Source organism: Heterodontus francisci, chromosome 39 (genome assembly GCF_036365525.1).
Source record: "Heterodontus francisci isolate sHetFra1 chromosome 39, sHetFra1.hap1, whole genome shotgun sequence".
NCBI lineage: Eukaryota > Metazoa > Chordata > Chondrichthyes > Heterodontiformes > Heterodontidae > Heterodontus > Heterodontus francisci.
Window position 1 is genome coordinate 40,087,358 of NC_090409.1, and position 24,558 is coordinate 40,111,915.

The 24,558-nt window shown below is 52.5% G+C and overlaps 2 protein-coding genes across 2 annotated transcripts in view; both read left to right on the plus strand.

The window, feature by feature from the left end:
- The window catches only part of lim2.5 (lens intrinsic membrane protein 2.5), a 43,611-nt gene extending 35,821 nt beyond the window's left edge, over positions 1 to 7,790 (plus strand). Inside the window, exons 4-5 of the mRNA XM_068018575.1 lie at positions 2,891 to 3,025; positions 7,580 to 7,790. Coding sequence (XP_067874676.1) covers positions 2,891 to 3,025; positions 7,580 to 7,641 — 197 coding nt within the window. The 3' untranslated portion in view covers positions 7,642 to 7,790. The remainder of the gene's footprint in view (positions 1 to 2,890; positions 3,026 to 7,579) is intronic.
- A 6,639-nt stretch (positions 7,791 to 14,429) lies between these two features.
- The window catches only part of etfb (electron transfer flavoprotein subunit beta), a 32,136-nt gene continuing 22,007 nt past the window's right edge, over positions 14,430 to 24,558 (plus strand). Inside the window, exons 1-3 of the mRNA XM_068018737.1 lie at positions 14,430 to 14,534; positions 15,611 to 15,769; positions 20,128 to 20,233. Coding sequence (XP_067874838.1) covers positions 14,481 to 14,534; positions 15,611 to 15,769; positions 20,128 to 20,233 — 319 coding nt within the window. The 5' untranslated portion in view covers positions 14,430 to 14,480. The remainder of the gene's footprint in view (positions 14,535 to 15,610; positions 15,770 to 20,127; positions 20,234 to 24,558) is intronic.

Consider the following 24,558-nt stretch of genomic DNA (forward strand, 5'->3'; position numbering starts at 1 on the left):
ACAGTGTGAGAAAGGCAAAGTGGGAGAGAGAGAGAGGGGGAGAGAGAGACAGTGTGTGAGAAAGGAAATACGATAGTGAGCAAGGGAGAGAGAGAGAGTGTGAAAAGCTGTGTAAGAGAGAGAGAGAGAGTGCAAGAAGGGAATGATTCACTCCCATCTGTCTCATGTGAGAATGTGAGAGAGTGAGTGTGTGTGAGTGTGAGTGTGTGACTGAGTGAGTGTCTGTGTGAGTGTGAGTGTGTGTGGCAGTGTGTGTGTGTGAGTGTGTGTGTCAGTGTGAGTGTGTGTGTGTTAGTGTGTGTGTGAGTGAGTGTGTGTGAGTGTGTGTGTCAGTGTGTGTGTGTGTCAGTGTGTGTGTGTGTCAGTGTGTGTCTGTGTGTCTGTGTGTGTGTGTGTGTGTGTCAGTGTGTGTGTCAGTGTCTGTGTGAGTGAGTGTCTGTGTGAGTGAGTGTCTGTGTGAGTGAGTGACTGAGTGAGTGTGTGACTGAGTGAGTGAGTGAGGTGTGTGTGAGTGTCAGTGTGTGGTCAGTGTGTGTGTGAGTGAGTGTGAGTGAGTGTGTGTCTGTGTGTGTGTGTGTGTGTGTGAGTGTGTGTGTGAGTATGTGCTGTGTGTGTGAGTGAGTGTGTGAGTGTCTCAGTGCGAGTGTGTCTCTGTGAGTGTGTCTGTGTGAGTATGTGTGTGAGTGAGGTGTGTCTGTGTGTGTGTCTCTGTGTGTGTGTGTCTGTCTGTGTGTGTGTCTGTGTGTGAGTTTGTGTCTGTGTGAGTTTGTGTGTGAGTGTGACTGTGTGTGAGTGTGAGTTTGTGTCTGTGCGTGTGTGAGTTTGTGTCTGTGCGTGTGTGAGTGTGTCTGTGCGTGTGTGAATGTGTCTGTGCGTGTGTGAATGTGTCTGTGCGTGTGTGAGTGTGTCTGTGTGTGTGTGTGTGAGTTTGTGTCTGTGTGAGTGTGAGTTTGTGTGTGAGTGTGACTGTGTGTGTGTGAGTTTGTGTCTGTGTGAGTGTGAGTTTGTGTCTGTGTGAGTGTGTGTCTGTGTGTGTGTGAGTTTGTGTCTGTGTGAGTGTGTGTCTGTGTGTGTGTGAGTTTGTGTCTGTGTGAGTGTGTGTCTGTGAGTGTGTGAGTGTGAGTTTGTGTCTGTGTGAGTTTGTGCCTGTGTGAGTGTGTGTCTGTGTGTGTGTGAGAGTGTGTGTGTGTGAGTTTGTGTCAGTGTGTGTGAGTTTGTTTCTGTGTGTGAGTGTGAGTTTGTGAGTGTGTGTGTGAGTTTGTGTCTGTGTGAGTGTCAGTTTGCGTCTGTGTGAGTGTGTGAGTTTCTGTCTGTGTGAGTGTGTGAGTTTCTGTCTGTGTGAGTGTGTGAGTTTGTGTCTGTGTGAGTGTGTGAGTGTGTGAGTTTGTGTGAGTGTGTGAGTGTGAGTGTGTTTGTGTCTGTGTGAGTGAGTGAGTGTGAGTTTGAGTCTGTGCGAGTGTGTCTCTGTGAGTGTGTCTCTGTGAGTGTGTCACTGTGAGTGTGTGAGTATGTGTGTGAGTGAGGTGTGTCTGTGTGAGTGTGTCTGTGTGTGTGAGTTTGTGTCTGTGTGAGTGTGAGTGTGTCTGTGTGTGAGTTTGTGTCTGTGTGAGTTTGTGTCTGTGTGAGTTTGTGTGTGAGTGTGACTCTGTGTGAGTGTGAGTTTGTGTCTGTGTGAGTGTGAGTTTGTGTCTGTGCGTGTGTGAGTGTGTCTGTGCGTGTGTGTGTGTGTGTCTGTGCGTGTGAGTTTGTGTCAGTGTGAGTGTGAGTTTGTGTCTGTGTGAGTGTGACTGTGTGTGTGTGTGACTGTGTGTGTGTGAGTTTGTGTGTGTGAGTGTGTGTCTGTGTGAGTGTGTGAGTTTGTGTCTGTGTGAGTGTGTGAGTTTGTGTCTGTGTGAGTTTGAGTGTGTGAGTGTGTGAGTTTGTGTCTGTGAGTGTGAGTTTGTGTCTGTGAGTGTGAGTGTGAGTTTGTGTCTGTGTGAGTGTGAGTTTGTGTCTGTGTGAGTGTGTGTCTGTGTGTGTGTGTGTCTGTGTGTGTGTGAGAGTGTGTCTGTGTGTGTGAGTTTGTGTCAGTGTGAGTGTGTGAGTTTGTGTCTGTGTGAGTTTGTGTCTGTGCGTGTGTGTCTGTGTCTGTGCGTGTGTGTCTGTGTGTGAGTTTGTGTCTGTGTGAGTTTGTGTCTGTGTGAGTGTGAGTTTGTGCGTGAGTGTGAGTTTGTGCGTGAGTGTGACTGTGTGCGTGAGTGTGACTGTGTGTGTGAGTGTGAGTTTGTGTCTGTGTGAGTGTGAGTTTGTGTCTGTGTGAGTGTGTGAGTTTGTGTCTGTGTGAGTGTGTGAGTTTGAGTGTGTGAGTTTGTGTCTGTGAGTGTGTGAGAGTATGTTTGTGTCTGTGTGAGTGTGTTTCTGTGTGTGTGTGTGTGTGAGAGTGTGTCTGTGTGTGTGAGTGTGAGTTTGTGTGTCTGTGAGTGAGTGTGTGTGTGTGTGACTTTCTGTCTGTGTGAGTTTGAGTGTGTGAGTGTGTGAGTTTGTGAGTGTGTGTCTGTGTGCTTGTGTCTGTGTGCTTGTGTCTGTGTGAGTGTGTGAGTGTGTGTGTCTGTGTGAGTTTGTGAGTTTGTGTGAGTTTGTGAGTTTGTGAGTTTGTGAGTTTGTGTCTGTGTGAGTGTGTGAGTTTGTGAGTTTGTGTCTGTGTGTGAGTGTGTGTGTGAGTGTGTGAGTTTGTGTCTGTGTGTGAGTGTGTGAGTTTGTGTCTGTGTGTGAGTTTGTGTCTGTGTGTGAGTTTGTGTGAGTTTGAGTGTGTGAGTTTGAGTGTGTGAGTTTGTGTCTGTGTTAGCAAACGAAAGCAGCAATATTTAAATTGTGCTGATTTCTCTGCTGTTTTTTTCGTTGAACTGCCCAGCTTTCTTGGTGCTCCTGGCTATGGCTGTTTACACTGGAGTAACAGTGAACTTTCTGGGCAAACGGTTTGGCGACTGGCGTTTCTCCTGGTCCTACATCCTGGGCTGGGTGTCCATGCTGCTCACCTTCTTTGCAGGTAAGTGACACATCGATGTGAAGCCAGGAAGATCCCACTCATTGACACCAACCAACCCCAGCTCGCTCTGCAGCACTGCAGTCATCCCAGCAGCAGGTGGCACTGCTGAGCTTTGCTGGAGCCCAGAGGAATTGGCACAGAAACAGGCCATTCGGCCCGTCTGCTCCGTGCTGGTGTTTCTGCTCCACACGAGCCTCCTCCCACCCCTCTCAGTGCAGCACTCCCTCAGTACTGACCCTCCGACAGTGCAGCACTCCCATAGTCTGACCCTCCGACAGTGCAGCACTCCCTTAGTACTGACCCTCCGACAGTGCAGCACTCCCACAGTACTGACCCTCCGTCAGTGCAGCACTCCCTCAGTACTGACCCTCCGACAGTGCAGCACTCCCTCAGTACTGACCCTCCGTCAGTGCAGCACTCCCTCAGTACTGACCCTCCGACAGTGCAGCACTCCCTCAGTACTGACCCTCCGTCAGTGCAGCACTCCCTCAGTACTGACCCTCCGTCAGTGCAGCACTCCCTCAGTACTGACCCTCCAACAGTGCAGCACTTCCTCAGTACTGACCCTGTAACAGTGCAGCACTCCCTCAGTACTTACCCTCTGACAGTGCAGCACTCCCTCAGTACTAACCCTCTGACAGTGCAGCACTCCCACAGTACTGACCCTCTGACAGTGCAGTACTCCCTCAGTACTGACCCTCCGACAGTGCAGCACTCCATCAGTACTTACCCTCGAACAGTGCAGCACTCCCTCAGTACTGACCCTCTGACAGTGCAGCACTCCCTCAGTACAGACCCTCCGACAGTGCAGCACTCCCTCATTACTGACCCTCTCAGTGCGGCACTCCCTCCGTACTGACCCTCCGACAGTGCGGCCCTCCGTCAGTGCAGCACTCCCTCAGTACTGACCCTCCGACAATGCAGCACTCCCTCAGTCCTGACCCTCTCAGTGCAGCACTCCCTCAGTACTGACCCTCCGACAGTGCAGCACTCCCTCAGTACTGACCCTCCGAGAATGCAGCACTCCCTCAGTACTGACCCTCCGACAATACAGCACTCCCTCAGTACTGACCCTCTGACAGTTCGGCACTCCCTCAGTACTGACCCTCTGACAGTCCAGCACTCCCTCAGTACAGACCCTCCGACAGTGCGGCACTCCCTCAGTACAGACCCTCCGACAGTGCGGCACTCCCTCAGTACTGACCCTCCGACAGTGCAGCACTCCCTCAGTACTGACCCCCCGACAGTGCAACAATCCCTCAGTTTTGACCCTCTGACAGTGCAGCACTCCCTCAGTACTGACCCTCTGACAGTGCAGCACTCCCTCAGTACTGACCCTCCAACAGTGCAGCACTCCCTCAGTACTGACCCTCTAACAGTGCATCACTCCCTCAGTACTGACCCTCTGACAGTGCAGCACTCCCTCAGTACTGACCCTCCAACAGTGCAGCACTCCCTCAGTACTGACCCTCCAACAGTGCAGCATTCCCTCAGTACTGACCCTCTGACAGTGCGGCACTCCCTCAGTACAGACCCTCCGACAGTGCGGCACTCCCTCAGTACTGACCCCCGACAGTGCAACAATCCCTCAGTTTTGACCCTCTGACAGTGCAGCACTCCCTCAGTACTGACCCTCCGACAGTGCCGCACTCCCTGAGTACTGACCCTCCAACAGTGCAGCACTCCCTCAGTACTGACCCTGTAACAGTGAAACAGTCCCTCAGTTTTGACCCTCTGACAGTGCAGCATTCCCTCAGTACTGACCCTCCGACAGTGCCGCACTCCCTGAGTACTGACCCTCCAACAGTGCAGCACTCCCTCAGTACTGACCCTGTAACAGTGCAGCAATCCCTCAGTATTGACCCTCTGACAGTGCAGCACTCCCTCAGTACTGACCCTCCAACAGTGCAGCACTCCCACAGTACTGACCCTCTGACAGTGCAGTACTCCCTCAGTACTGACCCTCTGACAGTGCAGCACTCCCTCAGTACTGACCCTCTGACAGTGCAGCACTCCCTCAGTACAGACCCTCCGACAGTGCAGCACTCCCTCATTACTGACCCTCTCAGTGCGGCACTCCCTCCGTACTGACCCTCCGACAGTGCGGCCCTCCGTCAGTGCAGCACTCCCTCAGGACTGACCATCCGACAGTGCGGCACTCCCTCAGTACTGACCCTCCGACAATGCAGCACTCCCTCAGTACTGACCCTCTCAGTGCGGCACACCCTCAGTACTGACCCTCCGACAGTGCAGCACTCCCTCAGTACTGACCCTCCGACAGTGCAGCACTCCCTCAGTACTGACCCTCCGACAGTGCAGCACTCCCTCAATACTGACCCTCTCAGTGCAGCACTCCCTCAGTACTGACCCTCCGACAGTGCAGCACTCCCTCAGTACTGACCCTCCGAGAGTGCAGCACTCCCTCAGTACTGACCCTCTGTCAGTGCAGCACTCCCTCAGTACCGTCCCTCCGACAGTGCAGCACTCCCTCAGTACTGACCCTCCGACAATACAGCACTCCCTCAGTACTGACCCTCTGACAGTTCGGCACTCCCTCAGTACTGACCCTCTGAGAGTCCAGCACTCCCTCAGTACAGACCCTCCGACAGTGCGGCACTCCCTCAGTACAGACCCTCCGACAGTGCGGCACTCCCTCAGTACTGACCCTCCGACAGTGCAGCACTCCCTCAGTACTGACCCCCCGACAGTGCAACAATCCCTCAGTTTTGACCCTCTGACAGTGCAGCACTCCCTCAGTACTGACCCTCTGACAGTGCAGCACTCCCTCAGTACTGACCCTCCAACAGTGCAGCACTCCCTCAGTACTGACCCTCTGACAGTGCAGCACTCCCTCAGTACTGACCCTCCAACAGTGCAGCACTCCCTTAGTACTGACCCTCCAACAGTGCAGCACTCCCTCAGTACTGACCCTCCAACAGTGCAGCATTCCCTCAGTACTGACCCTCTGACAGTGCGGCACTCCCTCAGTACAGACCCTCCGACAGTGCGGCACTCCCTCAGTACTGACCCTCTGACAGTGCAGCATTCCCTCAGTACTGACCCTCTGACAGTGCGGCACTCCCTCAGTACAGACCCTCCGACAGTGCGGCACTCCCTCAGTACTGACCCTCTGACAGTGCAGCACTCCCTCAGTACTGACCCCCGACAGTGCAACAATCCCTCAGTTTTGACCCTCTGACAGTGCAGCACTCCCTCAGTACTGACCCTCCGACAGTGCCGCACTCCCTGAGTACTGACCCTCCAACAGTGCAGCACTCCCTCAGTACTGACCCTGCAACAGTGCAGCACTCCCTCAGTACTGACCCTCTGACAGTGCAGCACTCCCTCAGTACTGACCCTCCAACAGTGCAGCACTCCCTCAGTACTGACCCTCTGACAGTGTGTCTCTCCTGTTCTATGTCAGGAGTACCTCCAGCCCTCTGTCACCCTATGTGTTGGTTTAGGTCATCCATCTTATTCTGATCTAGCAGTTTATGACAGATTGTTTAGCCACAGGGCAGGGACAGGGGCTTTGAATAGTGGTTAACTCTTCCCGATCCCTTGTATTTACCTCTCAGAGTCTGCCTTGGCTGCTTGGTCTCCTGGTTTAAATTGTTTTAACTGCCAACCCCTGGAAGCAATTTTTGGAGCCTGCGTCTCCAAACATCTGGGAAGGTCGGGATTTCTCTGGAGAGCTTCTTGCTGACGATGGAAGGATCCTTAAGTTAAATTCCAAAGAATTTACAAACTGACATCTGACCCTGTGACCTCTGCTGTGGGTTCCAAATGCCTCAGGGTCGGGGAGAAATATTCCAAGAGTTTTGTTCACCTCTGGTATTTGGGTGTGGCGTCAACCTTTTGTCTGAACGAGATCTTTGGAAAGCACCTTGGAGTGTTTCGCTACATCGCACAGAAACAGGCCACTCGGCCCATCTTCTCCGTGCTGGTGTTTCTGCCCCACACGAGCCTCCTCCCACCCCCCCCCCTTCTCCATCTCACCCTATCACCATATCCTTCTATTCCTTTCTCCCTCATGTGTTTATCCAGCTTCCCCCTTACAATACATCGATACTATTCACCTCAACCACTCCCTGTGGGAGCGAGTTCCACATTCTCACCACTCTCTGGGGAAAGAGGTTTCTCCGGAATTCCCCATCGGATTTATTAGTGACTGTCTTATATTGATGGCCCCGAGTTCTGGTCTCTCCCCCCACAAGTGGAAACATCTTCTCTACGTCTACCCGATCGAAACCCCTTTCATTTTAACGACATCAATCAGGTCACCCCTCGAGATGTTGTCAGACCGGGAGCCAGTGAAGGTCTGCGAGTGACTGGGGGGGTGGGGGGGGGGGGGGGGCAGTGAGGGGTGAACGGGACTTGGTGCGAGTTAGGCCACGGGCGGTCGGCAGAGCTTTGGGATGAGGCGATGTTGAGGGAGTCTCGGAATGTGGAGGCAGGCCCATAGAGGGTTGGAAAGGTGATGTTTTGAGGGAACGAAGATGCAAACGGCATTCACCACTTCCCATCGATCTCAGGCTGATTCCACTTTTCCAGGTATCTTCTACATGTGCGCGTACAGGATGAGTGAGTGTCGGAGAATGTCCGGGTCACGCTAGGATAGAATTATCCGTCTGGGATAGACCAGAGTCTCCGGGAAACCCAGCGGAGGCAGATGGACTGTGGCGATAAACTGTTTCGGGATTCTGGCCATCAACATTGGGCATTCCTCCTTGAAAACTTGATTTCCCGCTCATTTTTATTCAGTTCGAGATCAAAGCTCTCTGGAGACGCAAGACTGGAGTGCGAATTGAAACTTTCTGAAACTCTGTACTCCCAAGAAATGATTAAAAATCTATAAAGCAACAGCGAGTCGACAATGTGGAATTCTTTTTCATTCTTCCAATCTATCACGCTCCTCTCTCTCACTCCCTCTCTCTCTCTCTCCCTTTGTCTCTCTCTCTCACTCCCTCTCTCTCCATCTCCATCTCGCCCTCCCCCTCTGTCTGTCCCTCTCTCTCTCTCCCTTCTTTGAATCTCTCTCTCACTCCCTCCCTCTCTAATCTTCATCTCCCACTCCCCCCCTGTCAGTCTCTCTCTCTCTGCATCTCTCACCCTATCTCTTCCATCTCTCTCTCTCTCTCTCTCCTTGCGCTCACTTTCATTCTCTCTCCCTCTCTTTTCCTCTCTGTGTTTCTCTTTCTTCCCCACACACTTTCGCAACTTCCCTCTTTTCTCTCTGTCCCTGTCACATTCTCTCTTCTTTTTCCCGGGATTTTCCAAACGGTGCTCAGTTAATGGGAGGGTAATTCTGGGCAGGTTGGTGGAGAAGCAGATAATCCTGGTAACTGAGCCTGGGTTTCCAGTTTCTGAGGAAGAGTTTGCACTGAAAACATGCACTGGTTTTACCGTCCAGTTAATTTGCTGGATATTTTACAGCTTTTAAAAATTGTCAATATGTTAATCTGCCGACTGCCGACAGGAACACACAAGCACATGAACACGGGAACACACAAACACATGAACACGGGAACACGGGAACACACAAACACACGAACACGGGAACACGGGAACACACAAACACATGAACACGGGAACACACAAACACGGGAACACGGGAACACACGAACACGGGAACACGGGAACACATGAACACGGGAACACGGGAACACGGGAACACACAAACACACGAACACGGGAACACACAAACACATGAACACAGGAATACATGAACACGGGAACATAGGTACACAAGAAGACAGGAACAGGCAGAGGCCATTCAGCCCCTCTCAAGCCTGTTCTTCCATTCAATGAGATCATGACTGATCAGTTACCTAACTCCATATTCCCGCCTTTTCCCCAAATCCCTTTAATAGGTTTGGTCAACAAAAATCGATCAATCTCAGGTTTCAAATGAACAATTGATCCAGCCATCGATTGCCGTTTTTGGACGAGAATTTCCAAACTTCTCCCACCCTTTGTGTGTGGAAGTGTTTCCGAATTTCGCTCCTGAAAAGGTCTGGCTCTGATTTTTAGACTCGGCCCCCGAGTCCGAGACTCCCCGACCAGCTGGAATAGTTTCTCTCTATCGACCCGAAACGTTCCCCCTTCATATCTCAAAATCTTTGATCAAATCACCCCTTAATTTCGACGGAGCATAGCATTTAAAAAAAAAATCATTCTCAGGATGTGGGCATCGCTGGCCAGACCAGCATTTATTGTCCATCCCTAATTGCCCCTTGAGAAGGTGGTGGTGAGCTGCCTTCTTGAACCGCTGCAGTCCATGTGGGGTAGGTACACCCACAGTGCTGTTAGGAAGGATTTTGACCCAGCGACAGTGAAGGAACGGCGAAATAGTTCCAAGTCAGGATGGTGTGTGACTTGGAGGGGAACTTGCAGGTGGTGGTGTTCCCATGTATTTGCTGCCCTTGTCCTTCTAGTTGGTGGAGGTCACGGGTTTGGAAGGTGCTGTCTAAGGAGCCTTGGTGCATTGCTGCAGTGCATCTTGTAGATGGTACACACTGCTGCCACTGTGTGTCGGTGGTGGAGGGAGTGAATGTTTGTAGATGGGTTGCCAATCAAATGGGCTGCTTTGTCCTGGATGGTGTCGAGCTTCTTGAGTGTTGTTGGAGCTGCACCCATCCAGGCAAGTGGAGAGTATTCCATCACACTCCTGACTTGTGCCTTGTAGATGGTGGACAGGCTTTGGGGAGTCAGGAGGTGAGTTACTCGCTGCAGGAATCCCAGCCTCTGACCTGCCCTTGAAACCACGGTATTTATTCAGTTCAGTTTCTGGTCAATGGTAACCCCTAGGATGTTGATAGTGGGGGATTCAGCGATGGTCATGCCGTTGAATGTCAAGGGGAGATGGTTAGATTCTCTCTTGTTGGAGATGGTCATTGCCTGGCACTTGTGTGGTGTGAATGTTACTTGCCACTTATCAGCCCAAGCCTGGATATTATCCAGGTCTTGCTGCATTTCTACACGGACTGCTTCAGTATCTGAGGAGTCGCGAATGGTGCTGAACATTGTGCAATCATCAGCGAACATCCCCACTTCTGACCTTATGATTGAAGGAAGGTCATTGATGAAGCAGTTGAAGATGGTTGGGCCTCGGACACTATCCTGAGGAACTCCTGCAGTGATGTCCTGGAGCTCAGATGATTGACCTCCAACAACCACAACCATCTTCCTTTGCACTAGGTATGACTCCAACCAGTGGAGGGTTTTCCCCCTGATTCCCATTGACCTCAGTTTTGCTCGGGCTCCTTGATGCCATACTCGGTCAAATGCTGCCTTGATGTCAAGGGCAGTCACTCTCACCTCACCTCTTGAGTTCAGCTCTTTTGTCCATGTTTGTACCGAGGCTGTAATGAGGTCAGGAGCTGAGTGGCCCTGGCAGAACCCAAACTGAGCATCACTGAGCAGGTTATTGCTAAGCAAGTGCTGCTTGATGGCACTGTTGATGACACCTTTCAACATTTCCATCTGCATTGTATAAAAGACTTACATTTTCACAACTGCAAAACACTTCACAGCCAATAAAGTACTTTTTTAAAATGTCAATTTGCGCACAGCAAGATCACACGAACAACAAGGTCATAATAATACAGAACATGTGCTTTTAGTGATGTTGGTTAAGGGAATAATATTGGCCCAGGACACTGGGGAGAACTCCCCCCTGCACTTCACTCATATGTGCTGCACTGTCGGAGGGTCAGTACTGAGGGAGTGCCGCACTGTCAGAGGATCAGTACTGAGGGAGTGCCGCACTGTCGGAGGGTCAGTACTGAGGGAGTGCTGCACTGTCGGAGGGTCAGTATTGAGGGAGTGCTGCACTGTTGGAGGGTCAGTACTGAGGGAGCGCCGCACTGTCGGAGTGTCAGTACTGAGGGAGTGCTGCACTGTCAGAGGATCAGTACTGAGGGAGTGCCGCACTGTCGGAGGGTCAGTACTGAGGGAGTGCTGCACTGTCGGAGGGTCAGTATTGAGGGAGTGCTGCACTGTCGAAGTGTCAGTACTGAGGGAGTGCCGCACTGTCGGAGGGTCAGTACTGAGGGAGTGCCGCACTGTAGGAGGGTCAGTACTGAGGGAGGGCTGCACTGTCGGAGTGTCAGTACTGAGGGAGTACTGCACTGTAGGAGGGTCAGTACTGAGGCAGTACTGCACTGTAGGAGGGTCAGTACTGAGGGAGTGCTGCACTGTCGGAGAGTCAGTACTGAGGGAGTGCCGCACTGTCGGAGGGTCAGTACTGAGGGAGTGCCACACTGTCGGAGTGTCAGTACTGAGGGAGGGCTGCACTGTCGGAGGGTCAGTACTGAGGGAGTGCCGCACTGTCAGAGGATCAGTACTGAGGGAGTGCTGCACTGTCAGAGGATCAGTACTGAGGGAGTGCCGCACTGTCGGAGGGTCAGTACTGAGGGAGTGCTGCACTGTCAGAGGATCAGTACTGAGGGAGTGCCGCACTGTCGGAGTGTCAGTACTGAGGGAGTGCTGCACTGTCGGAGGGTCAGTACTGAGGGAGTGCCGCACTGTCAGAGGATCAGTACTGAGGGAGTGCCGCACTGTCGGAGTGTCAGTATTGAGGGAGTGCCGCACTGTCGGAGTGTCAGTACTGAGGGAGTGCCACACTGTTGGAGTGTCAGTACTGAGGGAGGGCTGCACTGTCGGAGTGTCAGTACTGAGGGAGTGCTGCACTGTCGGAGGGTCAGTACTGAGGGAGTGCTGCACTGTCGGAGGGTCAGTACTGAGGGAGTGCCACACTGTCGGAAGGTCAGTACTGAGGGAATGCCGCACTGTCGGAGTGTCAGTACTGAGGGAGGGCTGCACTGTCGGGGTGCCAGTACTGAGAGAGTGCTGCACTGTCGGAAGGTCAATACTGAGGGAGTGCCACACTGTCGGAGTGTCAGTACTGAGGGAGGGCTGCACTGTCGGAGTGCCAGTACTGAGGGAGTGCTGCACTGTCGGAAGGTCAGTACTGAGGGAATGCCGCACTGTCGGAGTGTCAGTACTGAGGGAGTACTGCACTGTAGGAGGGTCAGTACTGAGGGAGTGCCGCACTGTTGGAGGGTCAGTACTGAGGGAGTGCTGCACTGTCGGAGGGTCAGTACTGAGGGAGTGCCGCACTGTCAGAGGGTCAGTACTGAGGGAGTGCCGCACTGTCGGAGGGTCAGTACTGAGGGAGTGCCGCACTGTCGGAGGGTCAGTACTGAGGGAGTGCTGCACTCTCGGAGGGTCAGTACTGAGGGAGTGCCACACTGTCGGAGTGTCAGTACTGAGGGAGGGCTGCACTGTCAGAGGGTCAGTACTGAGGGAGTGCTGCACTGTCAGAGTGTCAGTACTGAGGGAGTGCTGCACTGTCGGAAGGTCAGTACTGAGGGAGTGCTGCACTGTCAGAGGGTCAATACTGAGGGAGTGCTGCACTGTCGGAGGGTCAGTACTGAGGGAGTGCTGCACTGTCGGAAGGTCAGTACTGAGGGAGTGCTGCACTGTCAGTGGGTCAATACTGAGGGAGTGCTGCACTGTCGGAGGGTCAGTACTGAGGGAGTGCTGCACTGTCGGAGGGTCAGTACTGAGGGAGTGCTGCACTGTCGGAGGGTCAGTACTGAGGGAGTGCTGCACTGTCAGAGGGTCAGTACTGAGGGAGTGCCGCACTGTTGTTGGTGCACTCTTTCGGGGAAGACACTAAACTGAGGGCCACCATTACCCTCTGAGGTGGGTGTAAGAGATCCCACAGGCACCATTTCGAAAAGAGAGCAGAGCAGTTCTGTCCCGGGGCCTAAATTCATCTTTCCACCAACATCGGCAAATAATTTTTTTTTTTAAATTACAGAACAAAGAACAGTAGAGCACAGGAACAGGCCATTCGGCCCTCCAAGCCTGCGCCGATCTTGATGCCTGCCGAAATTAACACATTCTGCACTTCCGGGGTCCGTATCCCTCTATTCCCTTCCTATTCATGTATTTGTCAAGATGCCTCTTAAACGTTGCTATCGTATCTGCTTCCACCACCTCCCCTGGCAGCAAGTTCCAGGCACTCACCACCCTCTGTCTTTGTAACTTTGTAAACCTCTATCATGTCGCCCCTCCACCTCCGTCGTTCCAGTGAAAACAATCCGAGTTTATCCAACCTCTCCTCATAGCTAATGCCCTCCAGACCAGGCAACATCCTGGTAAACCTCCTCTGTACCCTCTCCAAAGCCTCCACGTCCTCCTGGTAGTGTGGCGACCAGAATTGCACGCAATATTCTCAGTGTGGCCTAACTAAGGTTCTGTACAGCTGCAGCATGACTTGCCAATTTTTATACTCTATGCCCCGATCGATGAAGGCAAGCATGCCGTATGCCTTCTTGACTACCTTATCCACCTGCGTTGCCACTTTCAGTGACCTGTGGACCTGTACGCCCAGATCTCTCTGCCTGTCAATACTCCTAAGGGTTCTGCCATTTACTGTACACTTCCCACCTGCATTAGACCTTCCAAAATGCATTACCTCACATTTGTCCGGATTAAACTCCATCTGCCATTTCTCTGCCCAAGTCTCCAACCGATCTATATCCTGCTGTATCCTTTGACAATCCTCATTACTGTCCGCAACTCCACCAACCTTTGTGTCGTCCACAAACTTACTAATCAGACCAGCTACATTTTCCTCCAAATCATTTATATATACTACAAACAGCAAAGGTCCCAGCACTGATCCCTGCGGAACACCACTAGTCACATCCCTCCATTCAGAAAAACACCCTTCCACTGATACCCTCTGACTTCTGTGACTGAGCCAGTTCTGTATCCATCTTGCCAGCTCACCTCTGATCCCGTGTGACTTCACCTTTTGTACCAGTCTGCCATGCGGGACCTTGTCAAAGGCTTTACTAAAGTCCATATAGATAACATCCACCACCCTTCCCTCATCAATCATCTTCGTCACTTCCTCAAAAAAACTCAATCAAATTAGTAAGACACGACCTCCCCTTCACAAAACCATGCTGCCTCTCGCTAATAAGTTCGTTTGTTTCCAGAGGATCTGGACATTCCCAGATGGCGGCCTGTGGGATCTTGCTGTGCGCAAATCTGCCTCCTGCGCTTCATTGCAGCAGTGACCACCCAGCTCAGGGGGGGGAAAAAAAAATAAAAGTATTTCAAATGGCTGTAAGGAGCACTGGGACGTCCTGAGGTGGTTTGGGTGACGGGTGCCGCCACAAGGAAGGCAAGTTGTTGTTGTATTGTGAGGAAGAGTGAAAAGGTGGTTGATTATTTTTCTTGGGCGGGCGGGGCGGACTGTTTTGGGGTTTGGAGGGTTCCGCCCGGACGGTGACGGCGGCGCACCGCCCCAACTGAGCGGCGCTCGGTTGCCGCGGGGCGGAAGTGGGCCTGCGGGGCGGAAGTGTGCAGCGGAGAATGGTGCCCGCTGACCGGAGGGGGCACTTCCGGCGCGAAGCCAGCGGTTGGGGCGGCCATGGCGATGCGGCTGCTGGTCGGGGTGAAGCGGGTAATCGACTACGCGGTGAAGGTGAGGAGGCCCGCTGGGGCCCAGCGCGCCTCCACGGGGCCCGGAAGACCGGTCCGGAGCCTCCAATCCCTCCCCAGGGGCTTCAACCCGCATCTGCTGACCTTCTGCTGACATTTCTGGGGTTCCCCGCAGACCAGGAGACATCATCAAACTTGTCGCAGGGGTTCACCCCAGGATGGTCAAGTTTGATACAGGACCTCAGTACTGACCCTCTGACAGTGCGGCACTCCCTCAGTACTGACCCTCCGACAGTGCAGCACTCCCTCAGTACTGACTCTCCGACAGTGCAGCACTCCCTCAGTACTGACCCTCCGACAGTGCGGCACTCCTCCAGTACTGACCCTCCGACAGTGCGGCACTCCCTCAGTGCTGACCCTCCGACAGTGCGGCACTCCCTCAGTGCTGACCCTCCGACAGTGCGGCGCTCCCTCAGTACTGACCCTCCGACAGTGCGGCACTCCCTCAGTGCTGACCCTCCGACAGTGCGGCACTCCCTCAGTACTGACCCTCCGACAGCGCGGCGCTCCCTCAGTACTGACCCTCCGACAGTGCGGCACTCCCTCAGTACTGACCCTCCGACAGTGCGGCACTCCCTCAGTACTGACCCTCCGACAGCGCGGCGCTCCCTCAGTACTGACCCTCCGACAGCGCGGCGCTCCCTCAGTGCTGACCCTCCGACAGTGCGGCGCTCCCTCAGTGCTGACCCTCCGACAGTGCAGCGCTCCCTCAGTACTGACCCTCCGACAGTGCAGCTTTCCCTCAGTACTGACCCTCCGACAGTGCGGCGCTCCCTCAGTACTGACCCTCCGACAGTGCAGCACTCCCTCAGTGCTGACCCTCCGACAGTGCGGCGCTCCCTCAGTACTGACCCTCCGACAGTGCGGCGCTCCCTCAGTACTGACCCTCCGACAGTGCCGCGCTCCCTCAGTACTGACCCTGTGCCAGTGCGGCACTCCCTCAGTACTGACCCTGTGCCAGTGCAGCACTCCCGCAGTGTTTACCCCTGGCTGGGATATGGGGTTGTGTCTGTTGCGGGTGATAATGAATGGTTCTCTCTGTTCCCTCTGTGTGTCCAGATCAGAGTGAAACCTGACCACACTGGGGTGGTGACAGAAGGTGTCAAGCATTCCATGAACCCGTTCTGTGAGATTGCACTTGAGGAGGCTGTCCGACTCAAGGAGAAGAAGGCAGCAAAGGAGGTTATCGCTGTCAGCTGCGGCCCTCAACAATGCCAGGTATTACAGCAAAGATACAGCCCATCGGCTCCTTACTGGTGTTTCTGCTCGACACGAGCCTCCTCCCTCCCCCTCTCCATCTCACCTTATCACAATGTGGAATTTGTATGGGTAGAGCTGAGAAACACGAAGGGGCAAAAGACGTTAGTGGGGGTTGTCTTTAGACCCCCAAACTGCAGTGTTGATGTTAGGAATGGCATTAAACAGGAAATTAGAGACGCATGTGATAAAGGAACATCTGTAATTATGGGTGACTTTAATCTGCATATAGATTGGGCAAATCAAATTTGTCTCTATACCGTAGAGGAGGAATTCTTGGAGTGTATACGGGATGGTTTTCTGGACCACTACGTTGAGGAACCAACAAGAGAACAGGCCATCCTCGACTGGGTATTGTGTAATGAGAGAGGAATAACTGACAATCTAGTTGTGTGAGACCCCTTGGGGATGAGCGACCATAATATGATAGAATTCTTCGTCAAGATGGAGTGTGACGTAGTTAATTCTGAGACAAGGGTCCTGAACAGTAAAGGAAACTACGAAGGTATGAGGCGCGTGTTGGCCATCACAGATTGGGAAACGTTACTTAAAGGGATGACGGTGGATAGGCAAAGGCAAACATTCAAATATCGCATGGATGAACTGCAACAATTGTTTATTCCTGTCTGATGCAAAAGTAAAACGGGAAAGGTAGCCAAACCATGGCTTACAAGGGAAATTAGAGATAGCATTAGATCCGAGGAAGAGGCATATAAATTTGCCAGGAAAAACAGGATTGGGAGCAGTTTAGAATTCAGCAAAGGAGGACCAAAGGATTGTTTAAGAAGGGGAAAATAGAGTACGAGAGCAAACTTGCGGGGAACATAAAAATTGACTGTGAAAGTTCCTCTAGGCATGTGAAGAGGAAAAGACTGGTGAAGACAAATGCAGGTCCCTTAATGTCAGAAACAGGGGAATTTATAATGGGGAATAAAGAAATGGCTGACCAACTAAATGCATACTTTGGTTCTGTCTTCACAAAGGAGGACACAAATATCATACCAGAAATGTTGGGGAACACAGGGCTTAGTGAGAGAGAGGAACTGAAAGAAATCAGTATTAGTAGAGAAATGGTGTTGGGGAAATTGATGGGATTGAAGGCCGATAAATCCCCAGGGCCTGATGGTCCGCATCCCAGAGTACTGAAGGAAGTGGCCCCAGAAATAGTGGATGCATTGGTGGTCATCTTCCAAGATTCTATAGACTCTGGAGCAGTTCCTACAGATTAGAGGATAGCTAATGTAACCCCACTATTTAAAAAGGGAGGTAGAGAGAAAGCAGGGAATTATAGACCAGTCAGCCTGACGTCGGTAGTGGGAAAAATTCTAGAGTCCATTATCAAAGATTTTATAGCAGAACACTTGGAGAACAGTGGTAGAATCGGACAGAGTCAGCATGGATTTACGAAAGGGAAATCATGCTTGACAAATCTACTAGAATTCTTCGAGGATGTAACTAGTAGAGTTGATGAGGGGGAGCCAGTGGATGTGGTTTATTTGGACTTTCAGAAGACTTTTGACAAAGTCCCACATAAGAGATTAGCGTGTAAAATTAAAGCGCGTGGGATTGGGGGTAGTGTATTGCGATGGATAGAAAATCGGTTGGCGGACAGGAAACAAAGAGTAGGAATAAATGGGTCTTTGTCCGAATGGCAGGCAGTGACTAGTGGGGTACCGCAGGGATCAGTGCTAGGACCCCAGCTGTTCACAATATATATTAATGATTTAGATGAGGGAACTAAATGTAATATCTCCAAATTTGCAGATGACACAAAACTGGGTGGGAGGGTGAGTTGTGAGGAGGATGCAGAGAGGCTTCAGGGTGATTTGGACAAGTTGATTGAGTGGGCTAATGCATGGCAGATGCAGTATAATGTAGATAAATATGAGGTTATCCACTTTGGTAGCAAAAACAGGAAGGCAGATTATTATCTGAACGGCTATAAACTGAGAGAGGGGAATATGCAGCAAGACCTGGGTGTTCTCGTACACCAGTCGCTGAAGGTAAGCATGCAGGTGAAACAGGTGGTAAAAAAGGCAAATGGTATGTTGGCCTTCATAGCGAGGGGATTCGAGTACAGGAGCAGGGATGTCTTGCTGCAATTATACAGGGCCTTGGTGAGGCCACACCTGGAATATTGTGCGCAGTTTTGTTCTCCTTATCTGAGAAAGGATGTTCTTGCTACAGAGGGAGTGCAGCGAAGGTTTACCAGACTGATTCCTGGGATGGCGGGACTGACGTATGAGGAGAGATTGAGTCGGTTAGGATTATATTGGCTGGAGTTCAGAAGAGTGAGGGGGGATCTCATAGAAACTTATAAAATTGTTTGACAGGGTAGATGCAGGAAGGATGTTCCCGATGGTGGGGAGTCCAGAACCAGGGGTCATAGTCTAAGGATACGGGGTAAACCTTTCAGGACTGAGATGAGAAATTTCTTCACCCAGAGAGTGGTGAGCCTGTGGAATTCACGACCACAGAAAGCAGTTGAGGCCAAATCATTGTATGTTTTCAAGAAGGAGTTAGATATAGCTCTTGGGGCAAAAGGGATCAAAGGATATGGGGGGGAAAACGGGAACAGGTTACTGAGTTGGATGATCAGCCATGATCATAATGAATGGCGGAGCCGGCTCGAAGGGCCGAATGGCCTACTCCTGCTCCTATTTTCTATGTTTCCATCACCATATCCTTCTATTCCTTTCTCCCTCATGTGTTTATCCAGCTTCCCCCTTAAATACATCGATACTATTCACCTCAACCACTCCCTGTGGGAGCGAGTTCCACATTCTCACCACTCTCTGGGGAAAGAGGTTTCTCCGGAATTCCCCATCGGATTTATTAGTGACTGTCTTATATGATGGCCCCGAGTTCTGGTCTCTCCCCCCACAAGTGGAAACATCTTCTCTACGTCTACCCGATCGAAACCCCTTCATCATTTTAAAAACCTCAATCAGGTCACCCCTCAGCCTTCTCTTTTCTAGGGAAAGGAGTCCCAGACTGTTCCGTCTTTCCTCATAGTTATAACCTCTCAGTTCTGGGATCATCCTTGTGAATCTCTTTTTGCGCCTTCTCCGGTGCCTCCTGAAATATTCGCAACAGAGGGAAGTGTAACAGGCCTGTTAGAGCCCTGAAGGTGTTGGAGGAGTTAGAATATTCCAACCCATCTTCGGAATTCTGATCGCTCTTGTACTGCACTTGATGTGGGGGACAGTGTTCAAGAGGGGGCCATTCTTGAAGGCTGAAGCTAGTGCCGTCTCATCTATCCCCGGTTCATGTAATGCCTCAATTTTCACCTTCATTACAAAATCCCTCCTCTGAACCCTCCCTATCTCTGTAACCTCCTCCAGCCCCTACAACCTCCCTATCTCTGTAACCTCCTCCAGCCCCTACAACCCTCCCTATCTCTGTAACCTCCTCCAGCCCCTACAACCCTCCCTATCTCTGTAACCTCCTCCAGTCCCTACAACCCTCCCTATCACTGTCACCTCCTCCAGCCCCTACAACCCTCCCTATCTCTGTAACCTCCTCCAGCCCTTACAACCCTCCCCATCTCTGTAACCTCCTCCAGCCCCTGCAACCCTGCCTATCTCTGTAACCTCCTCCAGCCCCTGCAACCCTCCCTATCTCTGTAACCTCCTCCAGCCCCGACAACCCTCCCTATCTCTGTAACCTCCTCCAGCCCCTACAACCCTCCCTATCTCTGTAACCTCCTCCAGCCCCTACAACCCTCCCTATCTCTGTAACCTCCTCCAGCCCCTACAACCCTCCCTATCTCTGTAGCCTCCTCCAGCCCCTACAACCCTCCCTATCTCTGTAACCTCCTCCAGCCCCTACAAACCCTCCGAGATCTCTGCGCTCCCTCCAATTCCGGCCTCTTGCCCATCCCCCGATTCCCATCGCTCCACCATTGGCGGCCGTGCCTTCAGCTGCCTGGGGCCCTAAGCTCTGGAATTCCCTCCCTAAACCTCTCCGCCTCTCTCTCTCTCCTCCTTCTTTGAAAACCAACCTCTCTGACCGAGCTTTTGGTCACCGGTCCCTAATATCTCCTGATGTGGCTCGGGGGTCTAATTTTGTTTGATAATCTCTCTTGTGAAGCACTTTGGGATGTTTCCCTCGGTTGAAGGCGCTATCTAAGTACAGGTTGTTGTAATCCTGCACTCGAATGATTGAGCACTTCACGTTACCGAGTGATTTAAATTGTTTTCTCTCCAGTCTTCCTCCATTTCATCGGGGGGAAAGTACCTGGATGATGAATGGCCAAGGTCAGTGCTGATCATGCATCAGCAGATACTGTTTGCACTGAGCTAATCATTCACTGACAGGAGGAGCAGAACCCTGGGTACTGGACCTTGGGGTCAGGGGCCGTCATCGAGGTGTCCAGTACGGTGGTCCGCAGTTACGGCACGCGGCTCACGCATGAGGCAACAGGTCAGGGTTCGAGAACCGACATAAGAGATTCGAGACCTAGAATCCAGGCCGACACTCCCCAGGGTCAGTGCTGAGGGAGTGCTGCACTGTCGGAGGGTCAGTACTGAGGGAGTGCTGCACTGTCGGAGGGTCAGTACTGAGGGAGTGCTGCACTGTCGGAGGGTCAGTACTGAAGGAGTGCTGCACTGTCGGAGGGTCAGTACTGAGGGAGTGCTGCACTGTCGGAGGGTCAGTACTGAGGGAGTGCTGCACTGTCGGTGGGTCAGTACTGAGGGAGTGCTGCACTGTCGGAGGGTCAGTACTGAGGGAGTGCTGCACTGTCGGTGGGTCAGTACTGAGGGAGTGCTGCACTGTCGGTGGGTCAGTACTGAGGGAGTGCTGCACTGTCGGTGGGTCAGTACTGAGGGAGTGCTGCACTGTGGGAGGGTCAGTACTGAAGGAGGGTCAGTACTGAGGGAGTGCCGCACTGTCGGAGGGTCAGTACTGAAGGAGTGCTGCACTGTCGGAGGGTCAGTACTGAGGGAGTGCTGCACTGGTCGGTGGGTCAGTACTGAGGGAGTGCTGCACTGTGGGAGGGTCAGTACTGAAGGAGGGTCAGTACTGAGGGAGTGCCGCACTGTCGGAGGGTCAGTACTGAGGGAGTGCTGTACTGTCAGAGGGTCAGTACTGAGGGAGTGCTGCACTGTCACAGGGTCAGTACTGAGGGAGTGCTGCACTGTCAGAGGGTCAGTACTGAGGGAGTGCTGCACTGTCGGAGGGTCAGTACTGAGGGAGTGCTGCACTGTCGGTGGGTCAGTACTGAGGGAGTGCTGCACTGTCGGAGGGTCAGTACTGAGGGAGTGCTGCACTGTCGGTGGGTCAGTACTGAGGGAGTGCTGCACTGTCGGTGGGTCAGTACTGAGGGAGTGCTGCACTGTGGGAGGGTCAGTACTGAAGGAGGGTCAGTACTGAGGGAGTGCCGCACTGTCGGAGGGTCAGTACTGAGGGAGTGCTGTACTGTAGGGTCAGTACTGAAGGAGTGCTGCACTGTCGTTGGGTCGGTACTGAGGGAGTGCTGCACTGTCAGAGGGTCAGTACTGAAGGAGTGCTGCACTGTCGGGTCAGTACTGAGGGAGCGCCGCACTGTCGGAGGGTGTTCCATTTCACCGCAGGGTCAGTCCTCTGGGGGCGTTGCCTGTCTGGTCAGGTAGTCCCACACAAGGGGTTCTCCTCCTGCTCCTGTGTAACAGGCTCGAGAGGGGCAGAATGGGCCTCCTCCTGTTCCTGTGTAACAGGCTCGAAAGGGGCTGAATGGTCTCCTCCTGTTCCTGTGTAACAGGCTCGAGAGGGGCTGAATGGGCCTCCTCCTGTTCCTGTGTAACATTCTCGAGAGGGGCTGAATGGGCCTCCTCCTGTTCCTGTGTAACAGGCTCGAGAGGGGCTGAATGGGCCTCCTCCTGTTCCTGTGTAACATTCTCGAGAGGGGCTGAATGGGCCTCCTCCTGTTCCTGTGTAACAGGCTTGAGAGGGGCTGAATGGGCCTCCTCCTGTTCCTGTGTAACAGGCTTGAGAGGGGCTGAATGGTCTCCTCCTGTTCCTGTGTAACAGGCTTGAGAGGGGCTGAATGGACCTCCTCCTGTTCCTGTGTAACAGGCTCGAGAGGGGCTGAATGGTCTCCTCCTGTTCCTGTGTAACAGGCTTGAGAGGGGCTGAATGGACCTCGTCCTGTTCCTAAGTTCCCATTGATTCTTCACTGTCATCATTGAAGATGTCAAGATCAAAGCAGAAAATATTAACACATAATTTTTAATTGGAATGAATTAAAACAGCAATTTCATTAAATATTTATTGGACATTTTCAATTTCAAACACAGCTAATTTTCCCCAGTGCTGTTTCATTTTTTAAAAAAACACTTGCATTTCACAAGCGCCTTTCACCTCCTCAGGACATTCCAAAGCTCCTCACAGCCAGTGACATACTTTTTGTAAAGTGTATTCACTGTTATAATGTCGGGAACGTGGCAGCCAATTTGTGCAAAGCAAGATCCCACAAACAGCAATGTGATAATGAACCAGATCATCTGGTTTTTTTCAGTGATGTTGGTTGAGGGATAAATATTGTCCCCAGGACACCGGGGAGAACTCCCCCGCCCCCCCCCCCCCCCCCACCCCACTCCTCTTCCAAATAGTGACCGTGGGATCTTTTGCACCCACCCCGAGAGGGCAGACGGGGGCCTCAGTTTAATGTCTCATCTGAAAGACGGCACCTCCGACAGTGCAGCACTCCCTCAGTACTGACCCTCCAACAGTGCAGCACTCCCTCAGTACTGATCCTCCGACAGTGCAGCACTCCCTCAGTACTGACCCTCCAACAGTGCAGCACTCCATCAGTACTGACCCTCCGACAGTGCAGCACTCCCTCAGTACTGACCCTCCGACAGTGCAGCACTCCCTCAATACTGACCCTCCGACAGTGCAGCACTCCCTCAATACTGACCCTCCGACAGTGCAGCACTCCCTCAATACTGAGCCTCCAACAGTGCAGCGCTCCCTCAGTACTGACCCTCCGACGGTGCAGCACTCCCTCAGTACTGACCCTGTGACAGTGCAGCACTCTCTCAGTACTGACTCTCGACAGTGCAGCACTCCCTCAGTGCTGACTCTCGACAGTGCAGCACTCCCTCAGTACTGACCCTCTGACAGTGCAGCACTCCCTCAGTACTGACCCTCCGACAGTGCAGCACTCCCTCAGTACTGACCCTCTGACAGTGCAGCACTCCCTCAGTACTGACCCTCTGACAGTGCAGCACTCCCTCAGTACTGACCCTCTGACAGTGCAGCACTCCCTCAGTACTGACCCTCTGACAGTGCAGCACTCCCTCAGTACTGACCCTCTGACAGTGCAGCACTCCCTCAGTACTGACCCTCCGACAGTGCAGCACTCCCTCAGTACTGACCCTCCGACAGTGCAGCACTCCCTCAGTACTGACACTAGGGAGTGTAACTCGGATGATTTGACTCAAGTCTCCGGAGTGGGGATTTGAACCCAAGATCCTCTGATTCAGAGTGTGAGAGTGTGAGAGTGTGAGGGGTGTGAGAGTGTGAGGGGTGTGAGAGTGTGAGGGGTTTGAGAGTGTGAGGGTTTGAGAGTGTGAGGGGTTTGAGAGTGTGAGGGGTTTGAGAGTGTGAGGGGTTTGAGAGTGTGAGGGGTGTGAGAGGTTTGAGGTTTAAACCCACTGAGACGCATCTAACATTAAAACAGCAGCTCATTCGCCTGGTGACTTGCATGTTCTCAACACAGAATAAAGATGGGAGATTCTATCCCTTTCTCTCCTTCTCTCTCGTTCTTGCTCATTCAATCTGTCGTGCTCTCACTCTCTCTCGCTCGCTCTCGTCACTTTCTCTTTTTCTCGCTCTGTCTGTTGCCTTTTCTACCTTTCTCTGTCTCTCTCTCTTTCACACTCTGTCACTGTCTGTATCCCTGTCACACTCTCTCTCGCTCTCTGCTGCTCTCCAGCTCCCTCTCTCTGTCACTCCCTGTCTCTCTCTCTCGGGCTCTCTCTGTATCGCTCTCTTGCTCTCTCCTCTCTCTCACCCTGTCTGTCTGTCCCTCTCTTTCTCACTCCCTGTCTCTCTCCCGCTCCCTCTTTTTCTTTTTCATTCTCTGTCTCTCACTCTCGCTCTCTTGCTCTCTACTGCTCTCTCTCTCTGTCACTCCTTGTCTCTCTCTCTCGCGCGCTCTCTCTATCGCTCTCTTGCTCTTTACTCTCTCTGACCCTGTCTGTCTGTTCCTCTCTCTATCACTCCGTCTCTCTGTCTCTCTCTCCCCCTCTCTTTCTCTGTCTCTCACTCTCACCCCTCTCTGTGTTGCTCTCTCGCTATCTGCTGCTCTCTCTCTCTCTCACTCCCTGTCTCTCTGTCTCTCTCTCTCCCTCTTTTCCTTTCTCTCACTCTCACTCTCTCACTGTTGCTCTCTCACTCTCTGCTGCTCTCTCTCACTCCCTGTCTCTCTCTCTTTCCCTCTTTTCCTTTCTCTGTCTCTCACTCTCACTCTCTCTCTCTCTCTCTCTGTGTTGCTCTCACTCTCTGCTGCTCTCTCTCTCTCTCACTCCCCGTCTCTCTCTCCCCCTCTCTTTCTCTGTCTCTCCGTCTCTCTCTCTCCCTCTTTTCCTTTCTCTGTCTCTCACTCTCTCTCTGTTGCTCTTTCGCTCTCTGCTGCTCTCTCTCTCTCACTCCCTGTCTCTCTCTCTCTCTCCCTCTCTTTCTCTGTCTCTCACTCTCTCTGTGTTGCTCGCTCGCTCTCTGCTGTTTTCTCTCTCTCTCCCTCTCTCTCTCTTTCTCTCTCT